This window comes from Manacus vitellinus, unplaced genomic scaffold, assembly GCF_001715985.3.
Source record: "Manacus vitellinus isolate BGI_N305 unplaced genomic scaffold, ASM171598v3 scaffold_7_pilon, whole genome shotgun sequence".
Classification (NCBI taxonomy): domain Eukaryota; kingdom Metazoa; phylum Chordata; class Aves; order Passeriformes; family Pipridae; genus Manacus; species Manacus vitellinus.
In genome coordinates, this window is record NW_021940813.1 from 26,269,482 (window position 1) to 26,290,297 (window position 20,816).

At 39.5% G+C, this 20,816-nt stretch overlaps 1 protein-coding gene across 1 annotated transcript in view; it reads right to left on the reverse strand.

The window, feature by feature from the left end:
* The window catches only part of SLC9A2 (solute carrier family 9 member A2), a 32,823-nt gene that overhangs the window by 7,660 nt on the left and 4,347 nt on the right, over positions 1–20,816 (reverse strand). Inside the window, 7 exon segments of the mRNA XM_018083956.3 lie at positions 491–652; positions 1,993–2,063; positions 3,316–3,405; positions 6,002–6,204; positions 7,610–7,827; positions 13,840–14,090; positions 19,115–19,578. Of these exon segments, the coding sequence (XP_017939445.3) occupies positions 491–652; positions 1,993–2,063; positions 3,316–3,405; positions 6,002–6,204; positions 7,610–7,827; positions 13,840–14,090; positions 19,115–19,578 (1,459 nt within the window).

A 20,816-nucleotide genomic window follows, 5' to 3' on the forward strand; every position in this document is an offset into this window, starting at 1 on the left:
TAACTATTTCCTTTGTTAGAGTTGGAAACAACAGTTCAAAACAACCGAGGAACAGGTGAAAACGTAACATGGAGAAATGAAATCTTGATTTGAGTCAGTGGTAAGACGCAAAACTGAGTCTCCAAAATGTGATATAAATTACATTAAATTGTAAGTGCGATTTAGGTACTTTTCAAAATGCCCCTCAGGCTTCCCCTGTAGCTATTCTGAGCAGATGGGCAGGCACATGTTCAAGACCAGCTCCCTTCTAAATGGCAAATCAATGTTCCAGTGAGCAGCTATCCTGGTAAAACTACAGATTCCAGAAGAGTACAGCTCACCAAGTGAGCTACAGAGAAAATGGTCTTGTTTCACATCCTCTTACTGTTCTGGTGACATTCAGACACAAAGTGTCTTATGTCAAAGTGATTACACTGCCTACAGACCGGGCTGTGAAATAAATTATGAGACTCAGAGGAAACGCTTGGTCATCACGGTATCTCTTGCTTACCTGAGAGACCCCGATGAAGGGACCTTGCTTATCATTCCACTCTCTGCCATTTCGATGGCATGCTTGATTTCTAGCTTCTTGTATAAAGAAACAATGCTGGATTTAGGCTGGTTCTCACGGATTAGAAGTCTTCGCAGGTATTTATTGTCAAACTTTTTAAACCTGTACATGAGGCAAACCAGCCCAACCAGTTAATTTTTATTGCACGTAGTTAAGAAAGCCAGTACGCTTTACATAATGCAACTTTAAAGGAGTTTATTCTCTGGGAATGTGTCTGTTCATATTAACAACCCATGCTAAGTAACATAAGAAAGCATTAATTTCATGTTTACTTCAGACAGATAGTTTTAACATGTGTTTTTGTTAATATGGTAGCGGACAGTCTCCATAGCAGCAACTTTTAACTTTAAGGTATTCTGTGTTATTAGAAAATATTATTTTTAATTCTCCATTTTCCTCAAGACAAAGAGAACATTAAATATTTACTGTAATAACAAATAAAAAGTCTAAATTTGCACCGACTGCTTTTTCTTTGAAATTTTAGCCTGTTCTTGTAAAACTTTGGAAGTTCTCCCTTCCTTTAAAGTTAACTGCGACCCTCTTGGTTGCTTACTGAAAAAATATTGGTTACAGAAGGGGGGATTTTGTTTGTCAGAGATCTCACACAGGCTGGAGGAGAATCAGGCTGAGTAAAGAAAAGTTGTATCCATGTCACACACCTGTCTGAGTTTCCCCCAAGTCATTTGGAGAGACCTCTCCTCAGCCCTTCCTCCTGGTGACATTCCTCTTTGTATAAAACACTTGAATTCTTCTTGGACCAGTGACTAGAAGGTGGGTGAGTGATGCCAACGCTTTGGGTCTAAAGAATTTGTGTCATTTTAAAAGAGCGTGTTTCTGAGAAAAGGGAATTAGATCCAAACCAATGATGATGACTCAGCAGCTAAAGTATGAATTATTCTGGTATTGCCAGGGGTAATCTTCTTCACTGACACTAAGTCTTAAATAATACCATCAAGAACTGTGGAGTTGCCTGACATTAGGCACCTCATGCCTGCTACTGCCTTGATCTTTCTAGAGGAAGTCCAATAGCTTTTGTATGATTACCATCAAACAGGGAACTAACCTCTCACTGAACACTGCTAAGCCATACAATTTGCAGCAGGAGAGCTGGATGGGATGAAAGGCTCACCAGACACACAGGAAATTCTCTGAAATAGTCAGAAACAGGGAGAGGACATGCACACTCAGAAGTTACCATACTTTACCCTGGGATCAGAGGGCTGCCTTTCTTCCCAGTTGGAGATTTTGTTCTACTTGCTTGTGGTTTAGTAAAAAGACATTGTTCTGCTGCTTTTCCTCTGAAACCCACATGTTCTAAAAACAACCATCCGCTTTCAAGAATAAATGCTGAAAATTAAATATGATGCCCAACAGCATTTGTTTCTTGCTACTGAGCCATTTCAGCCTCTCCTGTATAACAAAGAGTTTTAAATGCCACTTACTTATCTCTCCAAAAGTTGTGACCCCAGTGTCCACATACATCTTCAATTCCAGTCTTCACATGGTCAAAGAACTAAAGGAAAACATTGGTTCATTACATAAACTTATAGACATCACTAGGCTTGCTCTTAGATATTACTAGTTTCCAACTTACTTTAAAACGGAAACATGCAGTCACAATTCAGGACAATGCTTCCATTTTACCAAATGCAGTTCAACCAAGCTCAGAGACAGGATCTGTTTTGCTCTCCTGGAGCTTCCTTAGTTCACAGCCCCAAAAGGACTGAAGTTAGTTGCTAATTTCCTCAATGTCAATCTTGCTCAGCTGCTGCATGAAACTAAAGTTTTTTACCATATTTTGACTTATTTGAAATTCCTTAACCACTCTGTGCTATGCCTGGGAGACCTCCCCAGGCCTGACAGTGAAGCAAGTATGATTTTGTGGAGAAGAGAGTCTGAGTAGGAAGAAGCTTCCCACGTCAGCCCCTCAGGATGCACAGGACAGAACTGAGAGAGCCAACATCACGTCCTAAGCTCCTCTTTTCGGGAACTGTGGTCTAGCCTCAACTTAAAGCATCCTGTTCACCTAATATTAGAAATACATTTTTCCTCAGTCTATTATGAATGATAAAAACTGAATCAGTTCAGCTGAGATCTCACTTGATCCCAGAGGCAGCATGTTTCCTCTTAATTCAAGAACCATAGTAGAGGTCTCTCAGTAGGTGTCTCTCTAGATGCCTAGACTGACTTCTTTCCTAAATGTGGGCCTTACTATTCCTCATTTTTGAAATTTCAAACCACTTGCCATAGGCATGCTGCAAGGAGAAATACATTCAAGTACATGCATGGCTAATAATCTGCAACAATTGGAGACACGCATAGCAAACACAATCCATAAAAAGGCTGATGATGTAAGGGTTAAGTAAGTTTAAGCATGTGTTTAAGAGAAATTTGCCTTTGTTTAATTAGATTAACTCAAATGCAATACAATTAAATTGCCAAGGGTTTCCCAGTGTAGCTAAATTATAAAATAACATGTATCTCATGTGTGAAACAAACTACAGAAAATTAATTTACTTCAAGAGTTGAACTATTAAGAAAGTGAAGATTCCAAAATAATAATAATATGTAATGATAATTTCGGTAAATGCCAAAGGTTAAGTATAAGCTTTACAATTATTGTTCTTATAACAGCTATCAAAAAGAAATCTAGTACAGCACATGCCTCTCCATAATGCTGTATGCTGAATCCTTGTCTTACTGACAGTGACTACGAATTTCATCTACCCAAGGGTTTCATCTATGATACTTAAGCTGCAACGTACCCTATTATAAATTTCTTCACTGACAGCAGGCTGCTTTTTATTTGACCTTTTGACATCAAGAAACTCCACCAGTGGGCGAATTGTTATTCCCTGTGAAGAAAAAGAGAACACAATAACTATAAATGTGAATTCACTCTTTTGATTAGCAGGTATTGCACTTAGCTATGAAGCCCTTGTCAATACAGACTCCACTAATGCAAGAGAAGGAAGGAAGGGGTTCCCTAGAGCTAAGAAGTACTAGAGAGTCAACCTAACAAACCGTATCAGGAATACACCATCTATCCCATCCATATGATTTTTAAACTTTTTTTTTCCAGTTCTGTGTTAGAAAAACACTCACTTGTTTTCTGAATTAATAAACAGATTCCCCATAATTTCAAAATGGACATATAAAGTCCTCTTCTTTAGTGACTACTTCCAAAACAGGTAGTCAAAGATACGTCAGCATTAATACTAAAATTGCTCTTTAAGAGCATGACATTAAGGCTTTTTGTAAACATGCCTTGCCTGACTATTCTCAGAGAAATAACAAAAAGTTTTGGCTATCACAGAATGATATAATGGTTTTGAATAATTATTTGTGGAAGAATTGACATAATTTGTTTACTTGTATAGGCACAGTGGCACAGGGGAGAGGTGTTGAGATCAGTCCCTACTATCCCAGACAACCAGGTCACATTTCTTTTTGTAAATGAATCACGTTTTATCTTAAAAGTAGTTAGGTTTCTTTGCCCCATTGCTCATAATGGAACACTCATCCTGAACCTTATTGTTCTGATAATTAGAAAGCTGCATCTTAATTGCATCATGGTCATTGTGTACCACTTTGTTCTTGTGCCAGCATTTGTCTTTTTAGTTTAAACTGTGTTCACTCCCTCGTATAAACAGTAATTACAGTCCCTCTTCTCCTTCATTTTGCTAAGGCCAAGGCATCCTGGTCTCTTTTCACGTGACAGACTTACCAGTCCTGTGGTCACTCCAGAACACAACACTATGCTCTGATGGAAACACCTGTATCAGTATGTCGTAAGATTAGATATGCCTTTCTTCTGTTCCCACTGCAGTGTTGACTTAAAATCTAGCCCACTACCAACTAGTACACCTGTGTCTTTTTCCCTTTCTAATTTTTTCCAAAGGTTCCCATTTCATAAGAGAAATTCCTAGTAAGAAAGTCCTAGCAAGAACATGTTTGCACTTTATTACTGTTCAATTTCATTCTGTTTCTATCATATTGGCCCTCAATTCTTTCTACAGGATACTTTTATCTCACCGTCACCTTAAGAACACTTTTCAAAGTCTGTCATCAAGAAACAATCAGCAACAAAAACTCCTACATTTATGTGCCATGGTCAATAACGAGAATATTAAAGAAAACCACCCTCAGGAACCATCCCCGAGGAATTCCATTAATATCATCTCATCGGCCTATTATCTGGCCAGGGTGGTTGAAAACTTGAGCAGGTGCCCAGAGAGGCTGGGGTATCTAAGTCCACAGAGATATTCAGAACTCAACTTGACATGGCCCTGAGTAACATGATCTAGCTTTGAAGGTGGCCTTGCTTTGGGCACAGTGCTGGACTAAAGACCTCCAGAGGTCCTTTCTGACCCAAAGGACCACAAGCTTCTATTTCCATTTATAGGAGAGACTGTCGGCTCCTTCTTCATTTACTTTACAGTCATCCTAATGTCAATCTAAACCTCAGTTTAACAAGTAGTTACACTAACAATCTCTTGTGTAGCCCCCTCCCCAATGATTTGCAATAACCCAGGCAGACGAGCTTACTCTAGAAAATAAATTGCCTTATCAAAGAATAACATCAGGTTTTCCTTTGGTAAAACACGTGGCATGTCATAACACATTCCATTTGTCTACAAATTTTAAATTATTCTACCCTTCAAAATCAGTTTTCACAGCTAAAGTCAACTAATGGACCTCCACCTTTTCCTCTTTCTCAAGCATCAGCACAGATACTTGCTACTTCCCACAGCACCTTAATCCACGCAAAAGGCAGGGTAAAAATATATATATATATATATTTTTCCCACAGATATGAAATTTCATTAATAGCCATTCACATCTCTCTCACTGCTCTAATAACTAGTCTGACATGCTTATTTGACAGAGTTGGCTGCCTCTACACTTTCCAGATTTCAGTCTCTTCCCTGTCTCTTGGCCACTCTTATCCAGGCCTCCAAGGCCAGCTGGTCATCAGAGACAAGTTCACATTCCTCTGCACACCTGGTGCTTTTGTAGCGATGTCCACCTGGTTTGCAGCATCACTTGCCAACACTCAGACTCCAGTTCACCTGTCCAGACCCTCAGTGTCTTCCTTTCCCTGCTCACTGTGCACTGTATCCAACACTGAACTCCAGAGTAAATGCACAAATTTAAACATTCTAAAAAAAGGAATTAGTGCTGGAGCTGTACCCAGAATATCTTTTATCTCTCTTTCAACCTCACGAGGTCTTAAATACTTAATACTACTTATATGTTAGCATAAGTACTTAATATCAAGCATACTTTTGCTACCTGCCTGTGGTATGGATAGAATTTTTTTTATACTACAACTATGGAGAATACCTTCAAATACGTTCCTTCCAGTAAGTTAGAACATTTATTTGTCTACCCATTGCTTATTTGTAACCTGTCTGAGAAAGAAGAAGCCCAGAAGATGAGAGGTACTACCTGAATGAAAACAGTAAAGAATATCACCACAATAACAGCAGTGATGAACAATTTCTTCCTGGGAAACACAGCAGGAGGAAGCAGAAATACAAGCGAAAAACAAATAGCTCCTCGGAGGCCTCCATAGGCGATAATAAATTGGTCCTTAAAAGTGAGAGGTATTGTCCGGAATACGTTAATGATCTGAGTGAGAACAAAAACACCTGAGGGAAAAGAACATAAATACAAGGAGGAGGGGAAAAAAAGGGAACTTAAATTACACAGAAATAGCCCATGATGATAATATTTGTTCAAAACCACTTTTATGTGCTTCTTACCTTTTATTTGCTTCTCCAACATATAATATTGAAGAAATGAAATATTACTTAGTGACTTGAGAACACCATGGAAGAATAATTACAAAAGCCTAGGGAGCATCATCTTAAACATATTTAGTGAGCTAACCACCTCAGGTCAGGTGAATTTATGACCTGAAGCAGCTAATTGATCTCCACAAGACAGCTGGATTCTGCACTTCTAGAACAGCAATAATTCTCTGTGTCAGTATAGACCAAGACTGCTAGTTGCTTTTTAATAGGATTTGAGGTGATTTTGAACATTTTGGCTTGTCACCTCCATTAATCTGTGCTTTGAACCCTGCAAACTCCTATTCACTCAATTTTACTCACACAGACAGGAAGGATGCAGGAGTGGGGATGGGGGAAGAAGATGCCAGTGCATGCTGCTGTACTATAGGCAAAGGCTCCAGGGATGCGGCAGACTGAAGTAAAGGTATAAAGGCAGGTGAAGGGAGCAAGCATGGGGGGCAGGAGCTGGGCAGCAGTCAGGCTGCTTGGCTGCTTTTCAGTATAAGGTATTAATTGTGAGGTTGCAGGTGCAGTAGAAAAATAGCCCAGATTTCTGCTCTGGGAAGGAGACTTGTGAGCTGGAAATAAGGGTGCAGAGGCAGATCAGAGCATGAGCAACCTTTACACAAGGAAGGACTGAATCATTACAGATGAAGTTTGGGAGAAGAGCAAGTTTAAGACCCTGCCCTGCACTTAGGTCTCCAGGTAAAAGAAAAACAGCTAGTACTGTAAACTCAGGAGGGATGAAGCAGTTTCATATATATATATATAGATACACATTTATTTATTTATTATACCCCTCAACTTATATATATATATACACTTAAACTTATATATATATATAAACTACAGCATTTCCTGTTTTGGTACTAATTATGCCAATGACTGGGAAAATCCTAAAGCTAGTAAATATAAATTTAAAAAAAAAACATAACTCTCAGCCTGTTTAGCTGCTGTACTACACCTAATTCTTTTAATCAGAATTTGCTTATTTGTAAATAAATGTTTACTTAAATACATGTATTCTGATTAACAAGCAAAGTGCCTCTCACTTTAGATGGGTATGATCAGGGCAAAACTGATTTTTAGGTTCCATTTTGGGAGAAGGTGGAAACTGACCCTGCAATATAGGACATATTACAAATATTACTTCCATTCCACCATTCATGATGGGACTTTAAGTTCTGGCATTCTCTATTTGACAAAAGGTAAAACATTTCACTTGCAAAGAATACAGACCCATAGTCTGAGACTTGCTTACCCAGTGCCCTCCAGATTAAACAGAAAAGGAGGGTGAAGCTAACAAAGGCCCAGTTCCACTCATGGTTCTTCCCAACTGTAGACACTCCCATGAAGATGAAGATTAAGGTCTCACTGACACTGCTTAGCATCTTCATGAAATATTTTATTGTCGTATAGGATTTTTGAGAAACATTTTCCTCCACATATTTATTCATGGTCATGGCACAAGCTGTGATCCTGAAAGGCAAACATTATCCCATATTTCACTTGCTTTATTTTTTTTAGCATCTTTCATATCTACATAATATTATTCACTTTTCCATAGTTCCCTTTAAAATGCAAAGCATAACTTACTCCATAACCAATCTCAAATATATAGGCTTGGTGAACCTACAATTTTGGGCACATGATTATTTTTTCTGCACTGTAGAGTTTTCTGAGAAGACATCAGTACATGGATACTTTTGTCATATACTAAATGCACATAATCCGTTCAGTGGTCACTCAGACTCTGTGTTTTGAAAGAGGTAGGGATGAGGAGAGACAGGGACAGCCCTAAAAAACAGGATTTGCTGCATCTATTGCTGCTGAGGGACATCAGACAGGATGGCAACTGCAGGGGCAGGGCAGGACTTCCCTCCTTCCCTACCAGCAGTTGTCCCACCTCAGTGGCAGTGACAGTAGCCAGCTACTCTTTCCAGGCAAAGCAAGCAGCAAGGCTACAATTTGTTACCCTTCACCACTTTAGGCCACTGCTTGCTTTGCCTGCACAAAGGGCTGAATAGGGGAAAAACACCACCAGAAATCATACAGGTGCTGTTGCACATTTAAAGCACCCACAAATGGATAAAAGGGGCATCTCAGCTGAAACATGAGAAAAGAGAAAAGGCTTACTGTAAGTACTCCTACATGTCCATTTTCTGTGTTAGTAAACAGAGTTTGTTAATCAGCAGAAAGAGCAAAGAATGGTATCACTTGCTCAGTATGGTTGTCCATGGTATAGGGATGGCTGAGAATCACTCAGATACAAATTTACAAGTTTAAGGGTAGTTAGCAGACCTGGCTGGAGGATAACCTCAAGGTAGTGTCTCAGTGTAGGGAACCACAGTTTGAACAGTAATTATCAGGGTGGCAACTAATGCCAGACACATTGTGAAACAGCTGTCATGCCTGGTTCTACTGTCTAGGGCAAAAACATGTCTTCTCTGATTTCCCAGTTAAAAACATTATACATACCCATGTGTGGGTTCTCAGTCAAACCCTGTACCCTAAATCTAAACAGAGGGAGTGATGTGTATTTACACTGTCTTTCTGAATACAGCCCACGAGGACTTGTCCTACAGTTATTTATCCCAGTTCAATCAAGTTTTCAGTTTATAATTATTTGCCAACACAGGGGATATTTCTTCCCACTGAGATCTCTACACTTCTTTCTTTTGTAGAAGAGGATGGCAGGTTTGCTAGCATCTCTTTGGAAAAACGTGAACTCTCCCACATTTTGTAGAGATCCCACTGCAGATCTCTGCACCCTCTCTACAGAGAGGGTTTGCTAGCATATCAGTACACCTAACCTGGCTTTCACCCTGCATTTTTGTTCACCTATATTCGGTGACAGAGAGGCCAATCTAGTCAGCACAAAATAATATGTCCACTGCCATGCAAAAACTATCTCCAACCCTAAGCAAACTCCTAGGCTAAGAAGGAAAGTCTCACTAAGACTATCTCAGACTCCCATCTGTATTTAGTACTGAAATAAATGCCTGCTCTCTCCTCATTGCCAGCTGATTTCACCATAGTCTTGAACAGAAAGATCCTCTATAGTCCACAAGCAGCATGCTGCCTCAGAAGCGGAGCTCATCCTGATTACACAGGATCCACTGTGGAAGATATAATGTAGATTTCAGAAGCATGCAAGCTTCCTCCCTGAAACACCAGGTGGTTTAGGTAACGTTTCTAGTTTGAGCATGTAGCTGGGACAAGAGAAGTCCTGCATTTCTGCCAGCACTGACAACCTGATGATGCCCTTCACAGCAGTTTTCCCTGTTCTAATCTTACAGTTGTCCAGACTAGGGATTTATAAGAGATCCCACAAACATATGTGCCTGAGTATCTTGGGAAGAAAATGGAGAGGACCTGGACCATGCATGGATTTTGTCCTGACAAGAAGCAGTGACTTGGTCAGGACATATACTCAAACCCAGAAGCTGTCAAAACACTCCGAGGTTCCTCGGTTTGCACATAGTTCCAGGGACCAACCTCTAAAGTACATGCGCAAATCTTCTCAAATATACTCTCAAATGTACTTAATACTTTGACCCTCCATAAGTCTCCTTCTCAGTAGCAAACCAGCTCTTTACAAGCCACAGGCTGCACTGACAGACCTAAAAATACCTCAGGTTATGCTATGGGTTGTGACAGCTCTCCTGTGTTTGCACTGCTTATCTACACAAGCATAACAAGTCTGATTCATCCTGGCTACCTCTCGCTGATGGTACACACAGCGGAGCTGGCAAGTGCAGGGGTAGCAAATGCAAAATAGCAAGAAGGCAGTGGGTGGGCTGCAAAAGAGCCACTTCCAGACCCACAGTCATTTCGGAGTCTCAAAGCAGCAGCTCGGTGCCGGAAGCATTAGGGCTGTCAGATCTGCATCAAAGACACAACGAAACACTCAGTACTATTTATTACCTTCTTAAAATAAATCATTTTCATGATTATAGTAATTTAGGAAAGCCCTGCAGCATGGAGAGCAGGGAAACAAGCTCTGGACAGGGTTTGTTTTTGGATCCTGAGGTAATGGAGACACTGTAAATAGATAAGAATCTGTCACCAGATTAATCAGGATCTTTGCAAACTGTAACTTAAAACACCTACCACACTTAAACACTAGAATTTAAAGGGACAACATTCTTATAATATTATTTTCAGTTACACTATGCATTCATTCAATTAGTGTCAAGTAACTCAGGAGTTGGTTCAATGTTAAAACAAATAGTGCTGTACACTATTTGTTACTCTTCAGGTAAGTAATATTCCACAGCTAATCACTGCTCACTTTGAATCTCTTCAGAGTACTTATTTACATTAGAAAAAATACCTCTTGAAGTCTCTTTTGTTTGAAAATTATAGGGGGATATAATGTTAGAATTTAATACAAAATCAATGTCTTTATGCAAGACTTTATGTACATTATTATACTATGTTCTTCACAAACTAAAACTTTACTGTCATGATAATCAAAGCCAAAACTTAGATGAGTTTTATTTTATATTTCTCATCCACATACATTAATTCTGACCTCCAATTTTGTGACCTGAGGCAGTTGCCTTGGTCAAGAAGGGGAAGGGAAAAGCAGTTAATTGAAATTAACCTGCAACATTCTGTACCTCTGAAGAATAAAAGTCTCCCTGTATAAACAGTACAGTTTCTGTCAGGACTGCAATAAACTAGGCCACCGGGTTCAATCCTCAAGTTTCCTTGACCTACTAAATTTAGTTTCAATGTTTGTTCCTTTCAGCCTGCTAATTGTTGCAAAAAAAAAAAAAAAGGAAAAGAAAGAAAGAAACCTACAATAATAGTTCTGCTGCTTCACAGCCTTTATGAAAAATTAGTAAGTAGAAAATGCAGCATTATAATTAGAAATGGAACCAAGCAAATAAAGTTCAGATTCACATCTGTATGTTTTACACCTGTGATCCTCATTCATGCCCAGCTCTAATTACAGTAGAAGCTCTTCCCTCTTCTTCTGAAGAGGATTTTCTCACTGCAGTTCATAGGGACATGGTTCAGTCCCTTCACTATTTCAGACAAGTAACCTGGTGCAGGGGTTACACAGACGATTCAAGAATCGTTTGTCCTTAGTTATCAGAAGAGTGACAAGCACCTTTTATTCCTTTGCCAGTGAATTCCTACTTGCCCAGGAATGAAGCAATCTGTGTAAGTATCTTATTTACTTGATAACACTGTACATTCCTGCTCATGTCCTTCCCCTAAAATATGGTACAGCATGTAACCACAAGGTCTGAGTATCTTTACGAACCTGGTTATGAAAGAAGTGGGAATCAGTTGTTTAACAGACTCACATGGATATTGGTGAAAAGGGGGAGATCAGGCAATTATTCCCCACAGGCTAAACTATAAATGGCCACAGAAGCAAATAATGCATGAACAATCTGGGTTGTAAGGGACATTCCAAGGTCATTTGGTCCAACTACATGTTGGAGCTGATTTTTAAGTCAGACCCAAGCAATCCTGCCATGAGTCAGTCGTTGCAGAAAACAACAGAGAACTCAATACTGGTGTGTGTTTTTGCACTGTGACACAGAGCAAATTACTCTCTGCAGTTCAAAGGCCAATTAAATGTGAAAATCACAGGGTAGATTTACTCCAAGGAGATGCAGAGATTGCAGGAGCTCTAAGGCTCTCAGAAGCACTGCTGGGAGGGGACACACTTTGTGGCTTATGGCAGCTGAGATCCTACATGGCTGCAGAGAGCCCTTGCATCTTGCCTGGGGGGGTACTGAGGTACCCAGGCCTGTTAGCTATTACAAAGTATGCTTAGAGTAAAAAACATGCAAGACATTTCAAAGATAACTTATTTTCTATTGTGCTGTTCAAGGGAAAAAATACTTTTTGTTTCCTCCTTTGTTTTGAACCCACTCAGGGGCAACTGTTACAAAGGAAAATGAACCGGGTTGTTAGTGCTGTGGGAAGCACTGGTGTGCTGATTGCAGGCACTGGCATGTGGTGGGTCCACTGACCCACCAGCAGACCAGCCATGCCCATTCTGTTGTGTCTTGGATGCAGCAGGTCCAAATCAGTATTTTCATGAAAACTGCCACAATTTTTTCCATGTACAGTTTAGCCACAAGTTTTTGGTTTAGAAACCCTTTAAGTATTCGATCATAGAATGTCAAGGACATTTGGCTTAAGAGGTGGAGGAAACTAAAAACCACACAAACGCTATGAATAGAAGCTATGGAAAGAGATGGCACATTTATGAACTCGGTCAAAGTGGATGCATATGCTGCTTTATTTAGGCTCGTATCAGAGAAGGAAACACATGCAATCTTCAGCTCTTTACTTACATTAAAGTACCAACCCCTCTTGCTTCATGGCATATTTCTATTTTTATACTACTGAAATCATCAGCTTTAAGTTTCCTTGTAAATTTCTTCCCAGCCCCAGAAAACCTTATCCTGGTGTTACTATGATATTAAACCTACCTTCACTTGCCTAAAAGATAATAATCAGATAAGGTATTATCGAGTATTAGTGATCCTAAGAAGTAACATCAGAGCTTACACAAAAAGCTATGTTCCTAATGCCTGAATGACTCATATTTGCCACTAGAACAATACAAAGTCATTAAAGAAGGTTGGCCTTTAAAAATATTACTTGGAACCAGAGCAAAACCTTTAAGTATATTAAATGTCACAAAGGCTCTTTCTAAAGTTGAGGTTGTTACAGTATAAACAGAATAAAGAGAGAGGTTGTGCTCTTTTTTTACTGAAGCCCAGGAGTGAAAAAACACGAGTAAAAATATTTTTATCTGCTGGAAGTGGGAAGAATAATATTATTTTATATAGGGCATATACAGAACATTGTAATGCACAAGCACACATATCAAAATACTAAACTAACAGATTATATCACCATAGCACTGCAAATTTTACATTCAACGAGTCCTTATGGTGCTTATAATCCAGCAGGAGTTTGCCTTAATGATACATATCTTGTGTTCATGGAATGGTACTTACTGGCCGCTCACATGACTAACTGTTAGACATAGTTTCACAATATACTGGCATCGAAAGTGAAGGCAGTTCATGAAGTCCCTACCACTCCTACTCCCTCCCTGCCACCACTACCCCTACATCACTGTGGGCCACTCCTCATCCATGCCCTTACGTCTAGTTCTAGGGTCACATGAGGACACAGGTCACCAAAGTGACCTGGGTTAAAAATAAGCCCCCTGAAAATACAAGTGAATATTTTTAACTTGGAACATTTCAAAGATACGGTTTATGATGTGATGCCATGAGCAGTTTTAGTGACACAGCTGGTGTGGTGGCAAGCTGAGAGAATGGAGTGGAAGTTGGAGGGAAGAGGCCGGAAATCCTCAAGCCAGAATCTCTGCCATGCACTATGGAACAATGCCATATGGCAAGGTCTGCAAAATCTGATCCTCTCTCAAATTTCTTTAGGCATTCTTACTTGAGTGCTATAATTAATGAAGTTTGGGGTACTTACGCCATGATGCCCGAGAGATGAAACATTTCAGCTGTTATGTATGACAAGTAACTGTACAGGAAGACAAAGAGTGGCTCAATCACTCGGATTTTATGGGTGAAACGGGTGGTAAAGGCTGCTACAAATCCCAAAAGGATTCCAATCAATACTCCACCGATCCCCACTATAAAGAAGTTAGCAATCCCAGCGAATATGTCAATAACCTTAATTGTGCGCATCTGGCAGAAAGACTTGAACAAATTGTACAGGACCTAAGAAGAAAAAGAAAGCACATTATGTTTTTGAACTCTTCTTAATTTCCCTTCATGTCATTATGTTCCTCTGCTTAAATGTTGAAGTTTGAATTTCTGTATCTCTCTTGAATTCACTTTTGAAATATGCTGTTGTTTATCTCTGGCATATTATTCATCATGCATATATCAGGGAGATACACAAAGATGGGTAAAAATCAATACTCCCATTTTTGCAAATGGGACAGGTTTCTTAACCTATGCCATTTCAGGAACCAGGAACATAGATCTATCTAATTTTTCTTTCAATTCACTTACTTGCACAGCTTCTAATTTCTCCACAAATGTCAATTTCAGATTTCCCCCAGATAAAAGAAATAAAACAGAAAGAGAAAAAAAGATTGTTTCACAATCAGAGAAGAATCAGGTTATTTTCCAATGTGTTTGATCTACATGACACTGAGAGATGCAGTACTGAATCAGACCATAGATTCATCTAGCATGGGGGAGTAGGGGGGTCGCAGGGGGGTGGGGATGGACAGTGACCACCTCAAGGAGTAAAAGAAACGTTGTGTCCATTAAGTAAGTGCTCTTTCTCTAACTTATTGACCATTAGGAATCCAGTGGTTTAGAGACAAAACAATCTAAAGTCCACATTTCTCTAATATCCAGTATTTTAATTACTCCAAAATAGACAACAATGGAATCAGTTACTCTTAAAGAAACCTTAAAAGGGTTGCCCCATCTGCAGACTTACATGGGAGATTTAAGCATTCTATGGTGCTGCATGTATGCTCCCAGCCCTGCAGTACCATGACAGCTACACTGTCCTCTTGTACAGATCTAAGTTGGGTCACAGGTACCTATTCCTATCCCAGAGGGGTCACAGGCTAAGCCAGTGAAGACCAGTCATCTTAGACTGCTTGCAGGAGTTAAACCTCTGCTTTCTTTCTGGACTTCTTAGTGAACCAAACAGGTTTCTCTATCAAGAACGCTATTTGAGAGAACATTGTTTTATCAGCACTTGCATAGTGCCAACAGTGTAGGTGTTTGAGTAGTGGCTGGGAAGGATTTCTCATGTTTGCAGTCTTGTTCTCTCTCACATGACAGAACATAAGTTGTTCAGCACTTTTTAGCCAAAACTGGATAGGTCTTACAGAGATAGAAGTTTAACGCAAAGTCATGGCTTATTATGGGCCCTTTGAGCTAAGTGAAAGGAAAAAACTGAAACAGAAAAGAAAAAATATTCCAGAGCAAGCATGAAAATAGAAGATTAAATCAAACCTAGAATGGTCAACAATAATTTTCATTACAAAGCAAAAAATACAACAAGAGCAGGATCATGAACTATTCATTTGATAACAATGATGTTCTCAGGATGAGTCCACTTGGGAGAAGTGTCCCTTTTCACCTGGACTAACCCTTCAACTTGCTGCTCTGAGGCAGACTCCCAGCCTTTTTGCCCCATTCCTTGTTACTATGTCCTGTGCAGGACAGGAAAGCATTGTCATGAGATTGACTGGTTTTCCACCTGTTTTAATTTGTGGACTCTATGGATTTGAATGAAGAGAAGTATACCAGAATTAAACCTATTGACAGTAGGAGCACCTTTGTTGGTCACCTTACAAGGGTTTCTCAGTCCACAGTCTCCCAGAACTCTGTGAATCACAGACTGAAGAAAAAATACTATTGACTTGTGTAGGTTGCAAGGAGTTTCCCTGAGTCACTTGTTGAAACTTGGGATGATCCTAGAGTAGTGTTTTTCTCTAAGAAACTACAGAATTTCACCTGGCAGAATACTCTCTTGGAATGTATTAGGGAAGATGATTATTTTCTTTAACTGGAGTTTTAAATAGCCTTTTTATATTTTAAAAGGTAACTATATAAATATATATAAGGCAAGTCTCCAAAGTAAGGGCAGTGCAAGGTGCTTGTAAAGAAGCAGAGAATTTTAATCTACTTGAGCAATAGTTTTTCCATAACATCACCTCATTCTCACAGCAAGGAATACACCCTGCAAAGAGAATGGAGCCTGTTGTTCCACATAGAGACATCCCCATAAATCTCAAGTCTGTTGCCATAAGTTATTTGAAAGAAGAAAAGCAATGTTCTCCTTTGTACCTCAACCATGGTAGAAGCAGCACCTAGGACTATGGAATGTCATGAACATGATTTTAATCTCACTTGTATTGTCCTTTATTTACACTGTTGTAAATGAGATCAAAATCAGGTTCTCTTCCCTTTTACTCTACAGCAGTTCAGTTTTACAGCTCTATCTAAACTTCCAGGTGTCAAACATTAACTCTGGTCATATTTTTAACACATTTCCTATGAGAGTATGGCAATTTTTTGAAGTTCAAGATTTGCATTTACTCAATAGCCTTCAGTTGAACTCACTGAAAGTTACACCAAGCAATATTAGTCACTGATCACTTTTTAATCTTGTCTCAGAGTATCTCTGAAGCACTAATTGCTTATTTTCATCAGTTCTCAGTTATTAGTTTTTAATTCTAAAATGACTTTAAAGCACTCTAAAGTAATGTTTTCAGCAGAGGCAGAATACAGAGTACTTCTGTAATGTTTTCTAACATGGGAATAATATTATTGTAATGACACTGGCTCCTTCTTTGTGATTTTAAGCCCAGAATTGGAATTTGAACAGCTAACACTCAGCTGTCATTTTACCATTTAACATCACCATGCTAGTTATCCCTGACTCGTTTTTTTGGTAAAGCACCAACTCTGATCAAGAATCCAACTGGCAAACATTGTTCTTGGCCAAATTCAAGCTCCAAAATTCCATCAGTGGGGAAAAAGGAACATTCAAATGCACGGACATATTGCAAAAACTATCAGACAAGAAAGGCCATCTGAGAAGTGCACACTTTTCTTTGTATACAAAATGAAGTTGTGGTAGGACATTGTCTGAAAAGGGAAAGCGCAGATGACACTGCTATTCTGTGAAAGCTTTTATTAGGAGCGGCCAGGCAGTACAAGCAGGATAGCAGGAAGAAGGGCTTAAAGTATTTAGAAAGTACGTTTAGTAAAGCCACTCTGTTTTGCACTGCCTATCTGTGCATCTCCTGGGGTTTTTGATACATAGGAATTAGGTAGCTTTCACAGATGGACAATCTGCATTCAACTCCCCTCCTATTTCATCCTCCCATCCCACTGCAGGTATCTGCCAGAGCAGGTGGGACTCAAGGGCTTCAGCAGATGAAAGCTGAAAGATTCTGAGCTCTGCCTGTTAGCTGGTTTTATCAGCTCCCCCTCTAACACAAGGGCAGAGGAAGGGAGAGTATTTACAAAACATCATCTCCTTACAGCACACAACTGAGTGACCCCAGCAGCATCCCATCAAGGGCTGCTCCAGGAGCACTGCTATAGGCAGGGGAGGCAAGGTCCTCTAAGGGCACCCCACCAGGGTGACAGCCTGGGTCACATTTCAAATATAATCACATGATTGCAGGTGTGCAAACACATAACAAGGAACCATTAGCAGACCAATGCCGTGCATTTGGAAACTACTTGATCTCTTGCCAAGTCGTACCTTTAAGCGATAGCTGGGAAGTAAGACCAAAGGTACTCCGAATTCCTTTCACTCCTTCATGAATATATGTAAGGACAGTGCATTACTGGGCTGGCCCTACAGACTCCTCAGAGTAACTTCCCTGTGTTAGGCCATCTGGGCAGGCAAGTCATAAGGAAAGACTACATCCAGAGAAGGCAGTAATTATGCCATGCATTAAATTGCCATGCCAGCCCCTACAAAAAGGATGATTTAGAGTAATTTGCCATTGGGCAATGGCATGCATGAATACTCCTGTCATCAGGATGCAGTATTTTAGTAGCAAATCTTACTGTATTAACTGCTGCTCCAGTGGAAAGGTGGTTGACTTTATGATTAAAAAAAAGTGATTTTGGTTGGAAAAATTCAGCAAAAACCAACTTTTATGTTAACATAAAACCAGATCCTTTTGCCCCAGAAAAACTTGTATCTAGAGAATTCCAACACGTAAGTGATTGTTTAGAGTGAATAGAGACAGAGCCAGCCATGACTGAACTGTTGAGCCTTCTGAAACTCAGTATGTACCCCTACTTATTTACAGGACTGGCTTAAGTACCAAGGCTCAGATTAAATGATGAGATACACATGTGTTAAGCAGGTGAGACAAAGTCTGATAAAAGGGGAAAAAAGGTGAGGCAAAGTCCAAGAAGAGGTGAAAACAGAAGGACAATTCTGCACAGAATAGGACAGAAATAAGAAGCCAGAAACAGGAAAGATACAGATTCAGTTCATCAATCCTTCTGATCCTTCTAGCATATGAAAAACCAGACCACTATGTCTCACAAAACTGAAAGCATACCAGGACATAGTTGGCATGGGCAGAATTTCAAGTAAGTCATGGATAAATGGGAGTAACGTCCCAGACATAGTGTCATCAGGTACAAACAAGAGACATTAGGAGTGTTAATTGAATTTGCAGATTGCTGTCCTCAGGTCAGCACCACAAACCCAGTTCAGCTAGTTAATGATTAGAAATTACTGCCTCCAGGTGGCTGTCCTATCTCATTTGTAGCCTGGGATACATGTATTGGTGGTTTCAGGGCAGTTCCAACTGGATGGGCACATGCAAAAAGTTAACCTCAACCAGGATCAGTGCCATCTCAGTGATTTGTCGACCCTTCCTGTGAATGCACTGAGAGACTCCACATTGGCCCTTTTCCCTCTCCTGCCCAAAAACGTTTCTGCAGGTGAGGAGAACGAGTTTCAGATTACAGAAGGAATAGAATTACAAAGATACAGAAACCAGAGTGATCAAGTAGTAAAATTCCTACAGTAAATACACTACCATTATACATTACTCTGGTACAGTAAGACTACCATTGTTTCTAAATCTAAAGTTTAAAGAATTACATAGACACTTTAGCACTCTTTTACTTACATCAATTAGCAAACTGTAATAACCAAAGAGATATAATGGAGTGGCATGTAAACAATCCTTTATCATTTTTATCAATTAATCATTTATCAAGTAACTTACCACAGTTATAGCATCATTCAGCAAAGACTCTCCAAACACTAGGATGTAAAGCTGCTCATTGACATGAATATTTTCAAAGACAGCTAACACCGCCACAGGATCCACAGCTGAAATGAGGCTGCCAAAGAGCAAATTCTGCAGCAATGTGATATCAGTCAAACCAAATGCACTGATTTGGCAAATTCCATAAAGGGAAATTCCAATGCCGATGGCATTCCAGAGTGTACCCACCACAGCATACCAGAATATGGTACCAAAGTTCTCAAAGAAAAGACGAGTTGGCATAAAATATCCAGCGTCGAGTACAATGGGTGGCAAAAGATACAAGAAAAACACATCACTGTTCATTACAGGTGGAGACTTCTCCTCTGCTCCAAAAATAATCCCACCAAGAAGCAATCCGACCAGAATGAGGAGACAACTTTCAGGTACTATTGAGGGCAACTTGTGATAGAGATGAAAGCCTTCAAAGGAAAGTCAAATACAAGAAAGGAAAATGGTTATTTGTAGAGAATCCACAAGATTATTCTAGATTCTGTTATCTTAGTTTCTATAGTAAACAAACAGCAATCACAAGCCAAATTCCATTTTCTTTGCAAAGACTGAACTGGACAACCACAACAGGTCAAGGTAAATACGTTGGCTAGCATAGTTAATTCAGTTAATGTGGTGGAGCAACAAATTAATAGCTGGACATTCCACTTAACAGCTAGGCTGGGTGGAGCAACTGTGTGCAACCGTTCTCTGAAACTGTGGGGTTTTTCATAATGTGGAATGCTCCAGAAACACAGTCAAAACACTTCTCTAGGGCAAACTGGACCTAGACAGAGGAAAAAAAAAATCATACTAACCACTCCTTTATCCCTGGACAGCTTCACAAAAGAGTTTAAGGAGTACATTAAATTATTTTTCAGAAATCTTTTAGAATCTCAAGCTAGTGAGGAGAACCAGCACATGTGACTTGCACCCAGTCAGCCATGGTCACTTTCTCCACCACCATGAGAAAGCATTTACAGACATAATTATTATTTTTGGTGGAGCCTCCTAATTAATTTTACAAGAAGCAACATATTCCATGAAGTGACAGTAAGTTGTAGCCTGTATTATTATGTTAATTCTTCTGTATTATATCAAGTAGCAGTGTTGGGATTCTCTCATCAAAATCTGTGCTAAGTACTGAAAAAAATAATTAAAAAAAGGTTCTGAATGAGGACTTAATGATTGAATGTTCCTTAGCCTACTAAAACTCTCAAAGCCATGCAGTTTTGATTTAAAGATTCCAACTACTTGTAGAAGTTGACAGCTTTAAGGATAATTTTGGTAATGAATGGGAAAAGTTTTGAAGAAACTTATTCTGGCCAATCTAATAGAACGATCAACCTCATGCACCAAGGTCACATTCCAGGTCCCAGTGATGCCAATCTTTTCCAGACTCCTCCTTATCTATATTTGGCCTGCATAATTACATAGAAATCTATCCACACCCACAAGATCCCACAATTCCTGTCTAACTAAAAAGCATTTAAATTATTTTAAATGAGAGCTGCATGGAAACACTGGGTGTGGTAATAACGGGCGTCTATTTCAGTAAAACTATTTCAGTAAAAATCACACCTGTAGTCCAAACAGTTAAACTAGTGCAATATTGGTATAGTTTACATCCAGTTTCCCAATTTCAGGCTTCTGTATCTTTTAACACCTC